Below are 10,267 nucleotides of genomic sequence, written 5' to 3' on the forward strand. Positions count from 1 at the left end.
ATTATATAGCCTCTCGCCCATTAATAATCTTTTCTATCTTCTCAGCAGGCCAATGGAGCCTCCCTCAAAGAAGGAGATTATTCCATTAATGAGGCGTCCAGATGAGTGGAAGGACCCGTGGCGGCGATCCAAATCCCCCAGGAGACGCCAAGGGCTGGGCTCCCCAACTCGAGGTCGGAGGCGACATCGGCCCTCAGGTTCCTCTGTCTCTCTGTCCAACTCCTCCAGGTAGGAAATTTATTTGCAAGTCACAATATCAGGAACTTCTCAACCAAACTGTTCTAGAGACTACCTATTGGGGAGCTTCCCCTAGAACTAAATAGCTTTAAGGGTTCTTCTCTGTTACTTTTGCACCGCCAGTAGAAATTCTGTATTGATATAAGTAAGAGCTGATGGTTGGTATCCATTTATGTATTTCTGTATTTATTGGTGGTAAGTCCATTACTTTTTGTAATATCTATAATGTATTTTTAATCCAGCCCATCTGGCAGTACCATATTTCAACTCTGACACCAGCATATACGTATATTCCAAAATAAATTAAAAAATTTTAGAAGGCAGCAAACTGACATTGGAGCAAAAGGCTATTTCCCTCACCAAGAATTAAGGTGGACACCTGTAGCTCCTAGCCGAGCAGAAGGTATTGAAAATTAGTACTTTCTCTTAAATCAGAGTTAAAAAGGTTCCTCAAAATGGCATTGAGGAACCTAAAACCATCAAGCTTGATTTACACTCCTATGGTAAATGTACCCCATAGATTTAGATTTTAGTAGGTTTTGCATAGCAGCAAACCCTATGCAGACCTCTACACTGTAGCCTGATATGTACCTTCAGAGAAATGTAAATACACATCATGGTGATGGGGTCTGCAGCAGATTTGATTGGTCCAATTGGACCTTCCTGAATCAGTTTAGTGGTTGTGTGGCTATCTCCCCAACATCTGCTCCCTTTTCTGCCTCACACTAATTTTAGTTAGTTCTAACTCAACATCTAACTCAGGTTTAGTCATACTGTAGTGAGGAAAACTGAACATGGAGGCATAAAAAAAACCAAATACCAGTTGTGGTGTATTTGCAGCATGGCACAAACACACAATGGCTTAGGCCACTTGCGCAGCGTCTTTGTAGATTTCTGGCTGCACTATAAATGAACTTTATTATTCATAGGTTTTGCTGTTCTGACTGACAGAAATGGGGAACTTTCACACACAGTTCTAAGAGATGTAAACACTGAACCCAAAGCATCAAATGAGTGTAAAAAAAAAAAGCAGTTAACATATTATCTTGTTGTGGACAAGCATTTACTGCAAATGAACCTGCTAATAAACTTCTAATAGCTATATAATTTTGACACATGTAACAGCATTTGATCTGACAGTGTACAGCCATAATACAAAGAACACAACTAGAACCTTGCAGCTGGTTTAAAAAACTCATGTTGAGATCGGCTTTTGCCTATTGTCATGATACATATTTCGATTACCTGCTATTCTAACCTGCTGATTCAGAGTAGTTGTAATGTTTTTTGTGTAATTCATTAGTCTTAATTATTAATGAGCGCATCAGCTACAGTTAGAATGTCATATACACAACATTTTATTACAGAGACTAGAACATGGATTTGGGATTAAAGGAACCACATTGCATTGGTTTAAATCTTATATGTCAGACAGATTCCAACTTGTTCATGTTAATGATGACTCTTCTTTATACACCAAAGTCAGCTATGGAGTTCCACAGGGCTCTGTGTTAGGACCAATACTTTTTAATCTGTACATGTCACCTTTAGGCAAAATTATTAGGAAACATTCCATAAACTTCCACTGCTATGCAGATGATACCCAGCTCTATTTATCTGTGAAACCAGAAGATACTAACCAATTAGTCAGTCAAACTTGAAGCATGTCTAAAAGACATAAAGACCTGGATGTCCTACAATTTCCTACTTCTAAAGTCAGACAAAACTGAAATCATCCTCTTTGGGCCTAAAAACATGAGAAATATGCTGTCTAACAATATAGTTACTTTAGATGACATAACTTTGGCCTCTAGTACTACGGTGAGGAACCTTGGAGTTATCTTTGACCAAGATTTGGCGTTTACGTCACATATAAGACAAATCTCTAGAACAGCCTTCTTCCACCTACGGAACATTGCTAAAATTAGAAGCATCCTGTCTCAAAGTGATGCCGAAAAACTGGTCCATGCATTTGTTACTTCTAGGTTGGACTACTGTAATTCCCTACTTCTGGGGTGTCCTAATAACTCTCTAAAAAGCCTTCAATTAATCCAAAATGCTGCAGCAAGAGTGCTGACTGGATTAGGAAAGAGAGATCATATTTCACCTTCACTAGCTTCTCTTCAATGGCTTCCCATAAAATTTAGAATAGAGTTCAAAACCCTGCTTCTTACATACAAAGCTCTTAATGGTCAAGCTCCATCATATTTAAAAGATCTCATAGTCCTGTATCGCCCGATTAGACCACTTCGATCCCAAAATACTGGCCTACTTGTGGTTCCCAGAGTTTGCAAAAGTAGAATGGGAGGCAGAGCCTTTAGCTATCAAGCTCCTCTCCTGTGGAACCAGCTTCCAATCCAAATTCGGGGAGCAGACACCCTCTCTACTTTTAAGACTAAGCTTAAAACTTTCCTTTTTGATAAAGCTTATAGTTAATATAATAATCCTCACTCAACCCTAACTAGCTTTTCTCTATACATTTATTTGTCACCACTGTATGCCATTAATTCTGTGTCCTACAACCTGTACAATGCTTTGTTGTTGTTGCTTTTTGTTGTTGTTGTTTTGTTGTTGCTTTTCGTTGCTCTTTTCTTTTCTTTCTCCACTTTCCACTCACTCAGTGCTGGTCCAAGCCCAGTAGAAATTGGGGAGGGTTGTGTCAGGAAAATGCGGAAATGATCCGCTGTGGCAACCGTGAACTCACGGGATAAGCCGAAAGGAGCAAAAAAAAAAAGTAGGACCATAGAGCAGTAAAAGCCCAAAGGTTAGAGAAGCAGTCTTGTGACCAAAATGTTGCCTGTTTAATCCCTGAACTGGCAGGATTAAATCTGGGTGGATGGGTGAAAAAGCAGCACTTGTTACTTCCTTGTACTGGTTTTTCACTTAACCCTGACCATGTTCAATGGAGCTGCTCAGTGGCTACACGTCATACTCTGATTGTATCGGGGAGCTTCCAGGCTACAATGTAAGTAACTGTGGTAACAGAATCCTGGAAATGAAAGGTGACCTCTCAGTGCATTTACCTGACTAAATAATGGTTGAAAAAAGGGACTGTTACTAATGTTATTACAATTCATCCTATGGAGACAGTGAATGTCCATTCACAAAATTTTGATTTTAACTTTATTTTGATTTCAAGGTTGTCTGATGCAAAAAGTGGTTTTGTCTGTTATTGTTTTTCATCTGTCTAGGAAATTGGGATATGATTCATGGTGTGTGTGTGTGTCTGTGTCTTGCAGGTCTTCATCTCGGTCTTCATCTTACTCAGGCTCTGGGTCGTCTCATTCCCGCAGCCACTCCTCCTCGTTTAGCTCTTACTCCAGCCACTCCTCACAGCGCAGCTCCTTCAGTGGCAGCCGCTCAAGGTATGCAACAGAGAGTGTTTTGTGCATGTGCTTCTTATTACATCAATTTGTTTGCATCAGCCCTAATAATCCCTACTTCAACCTGCAGACATTTATTTCATCTATATCCTTTAGTTTAGTTTTTAAGTAAGAATAAAACATATATACTCTTTGACATGTTTTTCAGACTGATGGCATTATGGTAAAATGCAACTTTAAATGGGGATCATGGCATACCTGGTTTCAAATTCACTCCATTAAAATTCATCAAACAACGTGCACTCATACAGCTAGTGCTCCAAAAGTTTCTTACCTTAAAGTTTGCTTGCCTACGCCATGTATACAGTAAGAGCCAGATGGTATAAAGCAGTACCAGCAATAACACAGAAAATCACAAATCACTCTGAATTTTGCTATTAAGTTGGTACACAAGTATCAGTTCTTGTGACATTCCTAAGCACGAAATCGAAATGTATTAACCCATATGTGGCTAATTACCCATCTTTTCAAAGATCCCCATATAGACACTAAAAACCAATAATGACTCATCTCTACCCACGTTTAATGTCTGTCAGTCTGCAACTTGGATTTGTTTATTTGTCTGTGCCATAGACCTCCATTGTTCAAAAACAATTAAAACATATTAGCCAGACACACCACTTGATGACATGTTCAAGGTCACATGTTCTGTAGTATATCACTTGATTTGTCCTGGTTATAATACGAATTGTATATCTTTTTAAAAATCTAAGCACTGTCTAGTTTTCCGATAAATTAAATACATGAACATGTTGCAAAGAATTAAAACTTAAAATGTCAGTTTAAATGTTTGAATTTATAACTTCCAGATAGACTGAACCATTTATCATGAGCTGCATTGGCTGCAAATCAGGCAGAGAACCCATGCGCATTGTACAATAATTTTGACCAAAGTACTTGCTGGAACATAATTACAACAAAAATATTGTCAGCAGATATAAACCTTCCTTAAAAAGCATTTTAAAATGCTACTAAGAACTGAAGTTTGGATAATGTGATCATTCTTACCTGAGCAATCAAATGGCACACCTGGTATTTGTTGTGTTTTGTTGTCATCTCATTCTGCTCCTGAAGATGGTTTACTAAGTAAAACTGAAAGCTAGGAATAATTATAACCATCCTCTGTACTTTTGTACACCATATTTGCGTTGTGTGTTCCGGATATATTGGTTTGCACTAGTAGATCCTGTGGGAGTTGTTTAGAATTTAACAATGTATTATTATATTATTGTTCGATAATAAAGCATTTTGAAGCATCATTTCTGAGATTTTTGTACATGTATGAATACATTAATGTTTACAAGGTGCCATTTTTTAAAAACTGTAGTATTTATATTATTCAGCAATTTTGTTTACCACACACGAGATCTTTTTCCACTCGTACTAGATGACAACTTCAAAATACAGTGCATTAACATACCATTGTCAAGTTGTTTGATGTTACCTAATCTTGACATTAAACTGCATAATGGTACTATTATGACTACTTTATTATTGATTCATAGGTCTCGATCATTCTCTACATCTCCGTCACCGAGTCCAGCAGCAATGAGGAATGCCAAGAACAAACCAGAACTTCCTCCAGTGTTAACTAAAGGGTAAATGTTACTCAGGGTACCTCACTAATTTTTTTTCCCCCAAGCTTCTATGTGTGCTTTCATTCATGTGTATCCCTAAATATATATTCTCATTAGTATTTGCATTATTAGCATGCTTTATGCATGTGAAAACAAACATTTAAAGGTGTCATACAATATTGCATCATGTCTGCTTACAGATTAATTGTTGTTCATTACCTACAACATAGCATATGCATCTGGTTACATGGTATGTGCTAGCACATGTTTGCATGCTTGAAAAAACATGAAATACCTTTTCCCCCCAAAGCATGCCTCTGAAGCCGGGTGGCATGCCCCCTCCTCGCAGAGACAAGCCTCCCATGAAGAAAGCTCCCAGTCCTCCTCAACCTGGTGGAATCCAAGGAAGGCCTTCCAAACCTATGGCAGAGGGATCTAAGCCCCCTGCCATTCCCCGGGAGGCTGGAGGAACAGCGGGCGGGGCAGGTGGCAGTGGAGTCAGCAGGCCCCCACCACCAAGGGAACCTGGAAAACCTACCAACCTAAGGGAGGGAAGGTGGAAAGAGCGGCAGCAGCATCCTCCCCGGCGGTAGGTGTCTCACCTTTGAGCTAGGCTCATTTTAACGCAGTAGCACAGGTGCTCTTACAAAAACATTACACATTCATGTCTCTTATCCTTTTACTTGCATAAAATTAAGTCAGGTTTAAAAGGATTATAGAAATCAGTTACTATCACGCTGTGATCTTTTTTCCCTATACATCTGCTGTGGTTCATTGGTAAAGCTGGGAGCGTCAGCGGTGAGGTTTTATTTTGGAGGCTGCTGACAAAGTCCACCAGAACTTATTTATTAAGTTATCACATCACGACTAAGTAGACATCTGTTAATGTCATTCTTCAAGAGCAATTAAAATGCTGACAGTTGTTAAGCATTCCTACTCAGTCCCCCACACTGTTGAGGTCTGCACAGGAAAGGCACGGATCATCATAACAGAATCCATGTAATAGTGCCAAAATAATTAGTGGGTGCTGAAAGGAATTTGTGTTAATGCATTATTGCTTTAAAATGAATTAGGTGGCCAAGACATTAGACCAACCTCTTCTTGATATGAGAGTAGAATTATCATCTTTTCTGACCTAAAAACTAGGAAATTATGATAATTATTAGAATTCATGGCAGAGCTTCTGTATTGGATTGCATTAGAATACACAGGAGTACCTAATAAAGTGCCCAGTGAGTGTATACTATGGAAAGCACTATTTAAATTACATTCTTCAATAACCACAATGTCCAGGCCCTGTCACAGACGTTATAATGAAGAGAGAGTTTTAATTAAATTTTGCCAAACTGACATAAAAACTTAATCCCCTACAATGTGATTTCAGCACAGAGTGGGTGTACAGGAAAACTGTCTGGATGCTTTTAGTTTCAGGTGTGTGCATGTGAGTGGGAGAATGTTGGCCTGCCTACATGTTTGTTTACCGTTTCCAGGGACGTTTGTGGACAGTGGAGCGCATTGTTAAACAGATCCATTTTCAATAAGCAGAACTGTGTTTCCTAACACATATATATTTGCATATTTTTTATGTGTGGAAGAGGTGATAATACAGGTGTATCCTACAGCTATGTAGTTTGGGGGAAGACCATAGAGTATGTGTGGGCGATTGAGTGGGTAGATGGTTCGAGGAAAAACTGGACTTTTTGAGTTTGTACAATTTGTCTGTGTGTGTGTGTGTGTGTGTGTGTGCGTGTGTGTGTGTGTGTGTGTGTGTTGCAGAGAGGAAGAAAAGTTAAAGGGCAGGCAAGAACAGTAAGGATGTGTGAGACAGCTTTCATCTGTGAGTGTGGGCAGAATGGGTCCCACTGAAACTGTCCAGGAAAACCAACTCCAACACCTTTTTTTTTATTTTTTTTTATTTTTTTTTGTCTCTGTGTATAAACTACTTCCCTCCAGCTGACGCATGTCTGAAATAGTTCAGTGATATTTGCTCTGGCAGTTGCCTGGAGTACCTTCCAAACACATTTAAATAATTATCAGAATGGTTATTTTCATCCAGCAGCTGCAGGATCCTGGTGTTGTAAATAGTTTCTTATGACACGTCAAGATGCTTTATGTATATATATTCATATACCTATTAATCAAATTATGATTTTGTCTTTGTACAGCACCACAGTGGATTTGAAATAAAACATTCTAGATTTGTGAGGTGTAGACAGTTAGCTTTAATATTGCTAAATATTGCTATTAACTGTTAAAACTTTTTTAAAAATATATCCCTTATAGTGGCTCTAAAATATTAGAACAAACTAACATGACTAATTCATCCTAATGTGATTGTCAGCAGTCACATCATCGGTAAATACATCATACAGATTAAAACTGTGATAGAAATTTTCCCCCTTCCTTAGTCAAGTCTTCTGACTTGTATCTCTCAAACCCCTTCTATTTATACTCAAACCTAAGAAAGGAACCACTTACAAAACAGAAACAGAAAAATGAAGAAATCAAGTGCATGCAGTTCACAGTCATCATTCTTGTCCCTTTTTAGGTTATCTGTGAATGTCAGTTGGGAAGCAATAAAACCCTTTTATTGCACCTTCTTGTAGATCTTGTGACCCCAAGACCCACTATCTACTACCTGGGCCTTATACCAGCAAAGTGCCTATGGCGATCTTAAGCAGTCCTCTAAACATGATCTGTTAGATCATGATCTAACCCTGTGACTTCTTGTCCTTTTTGTGACCTCTTCAATAAGCCCATCTTGTTTGCCTATTTGCTAATTATCTAACCATATGACTAAATTTATCCTATTCCCTCACAGTCCACAACACAACTCTACTAACACCATTTCAAGTTTCATTATCCTGTGTGGTCACAAGGACCTCTTTACTTGTGCAAACTTTCCTCTTTCCATTTTACTAGTGCAAGTTGTATTAATACTCAGTGTTGGATATTTACAATCTCGTGGAAAGAGCTTTACACACCTACCACTTACCCACACCAGTCAAAAAAGAAAGAGGAAAAACAGTGTGTGTGTTACTTTGCAGTTTGATTTTAGATGCTGTGACTAGTTTGCGTCAGCTAATGTGGCATTCCATGATATCACTGTTTCGTGTGCTATTTTAATGCTGACAAACTATAAAGAAAACCAAAACAAATAAACTTATATTTTATACAACTAACGCCTGCTAAAATTGTCAGATGTATATTTTGGATTGTTTGGCTGAGTAATCATTGTCCAAAGCTATTCTTCTATTAAAACTACCTTAGAGACTCTTCCTCTTATTCACTGTTGCTAAGTTGGATGTACAACTGGGGGAATTAGTTCAATGTATTGCTGTTAGCATCGTGTGACTGCGGCGCAGGAAGGTAGAGCGGTTGTCCACCAATCTCACAGTTGTTGGTTCAATCCCTGGCTCCTCCGGTCACATGTTGAAGTATCCTTGAGCAAGACAAATTGCTCCCGGTGAGTGTTGGCCAATAAAGTGTTGGCCCCGGTGTGTGTGTGTGTGTGAGATTGTGAGTGCGAATGGGTGAATAAGAAGCAGTGTAAAGCGCTTTGAGTGCCAATAGGTAGAAAAGTGCTATATAAGTGGAGACCATTTACCATCCTCCTTGAGTTTATTCATTAGTAACAAGGAAAAAGAAGAAGAGTTGGCTATGATGAACTGTGATGGAGAAAGCATTCTTTATTTAATACCTTGCTTATGTTATGTGGAGAATTGTGGTCAACATCTTTGACAACACAAACTGACAGTGGTGCAGATACATCGATCACCCGAAACATTAAAACTGATGGTCTTAATAATGTTTTGGAGGGTCAGGATTGACACCGATCAGTGTGTGGCTGCAAAGCAAAGAACACAAACCCAGTACTTATAAATACAAAGCTAATTATTTACATTGCATACTTGAGTACAAAGGTAAATCTACTCTGCTGAGAAAAGGATGTATTTTAAACAATACTGATTATGGTAATTATGGCAAGATATGTACACGCGATATGTACAAGATATGTATTGAATAGTACCTTTTACTGTTGCTGTTGTCAATGTGGGGGGAAGAATTAAGAACCTAATTTTCATTGTTTTATTTTTTCATGTTTTCTATATGTACTGTACTGAACATTGCTAATTGCCACAGCACTAGTAGAGAGAGTAGATTGGTTCCTTGTAGCTGCAACTTTAACAAAAAGTTGCAAAACCTTTTAAATGTGCACATTTAAAAATGTAATCTTACAAACTGAGTTTAGCAAATTTTTATCAGTAATCCAATTCGTTATCATTTACCTCTCAATTTTTGTTTTTGTATCTCTTTATGTGTGTTTAAATGTGTTTATGATTGGTAGTTACTAATTGAGTAGCAGGGTTAAATAATTGGGTTTTTTCATGAACTATCTGCTGTATTCTCACTGCAAAGTACCGGTCCTTGGCCCGGTATAAAATTGTGGCTGGTTGCAGCAGTAAGGGCATCTGGCGTAAAAACTGCCAAATCAACACGCAGATTAATGATACGCTATGGCGACCCTGAACTTACAGAGTAAGCCAAAAAGGGAGGGGGGAAAATTCTGCTCTATTCTCAGTTCTTTTTCTTTCACTTCTCCAGGCGAACTGTGAGTGAAAGTGTTAGCGGAAGTGGTAGCAGTTATACTGGTTCAAGTTCCAGATCTAGATCCAGATCCTCGTCCAACTCCCTCTCACGTTCCCGCTCCGTATCCAGAAAATCCAGGTACTCAGGAATGTCAGCACTTCCATTGTCATCACAATTGCTGTTGGCCATAATCTTGACCGTTCATTCATTTATGCAGATATCCATTAAGCTGCACTTAATGTACTATAATTTGAGTTAAGTTATTACACAGACCTGAATCGGCCCTTATTTGTAGCCAAATAATAAATTTGGACTCAAAGGGCGTCAGAAGGGTCATTTTGCTTACTTTTCCAAATCTTCCTGAGACCTTGGCTCTGATGATACAGCAACATTGTAAAAGTTCCGTAATCTTAACAGTGTTGGGAATTACAATTGGGTGTTTTAGGTTTTTGTAATAATTGTCAGTCAATATTAAAATTT

General features: G+C 38.5%; 1 protein-coding gene across 5 annotated transcripts in view; it reads left to right on the top strand.

Moving 5' to 3' along the window:
• The window catches only part of zc3h18 (zinc finger CCCH-type containing 18), a 42,279-nt gene that overhangs the window by 23,444 nt on the left and 8,568 nt on the right, over positions 1-10,267 (top strand). For 3 of the 5 annotated variants that reach the window (XM_067500805.1, XM_067500807.1, XM_067500806.1), the window contains exons 10-14: positions 46-228; positions 3,477-3,602; positions 5,126-5,218; positions 5,508-5,786; positions 9,803-9,925. In XM_067500805.1, the coding sequence (XP_067356906.1) occupies positions 46-228; positions 3,477-3,602; positions 5,126-5,218; positions 5,508-5,786; positions 9,803-9,925 (804 nt within the window). The remainder of the gene's footprint in view (positions 1-45; positions 229-3,476; positions 3,603-5,125; positions 5,219-5,507; positions 5,787-9,802; positions 9,926-10,267) is intronic. The other 2 variants (XM_067500808.1, XM_067500809.1) reach the window with 2 other exon arrangements.

The sequence above is a fragment of the Channa argus genome, chromosome 4 (assembly GCF_033026475.1).
Source record: "Channa argus isolate prfri chromosome 4, Channa argus male v1.0, whole genome shotgun sequence".
Classification (NCBI taxonomy): domain Eukaryota; kingdom Metazoa; phylum Chordata; class Actinopteri; order Anabantiformes; family Channidae; genus Channa; species Channa argus.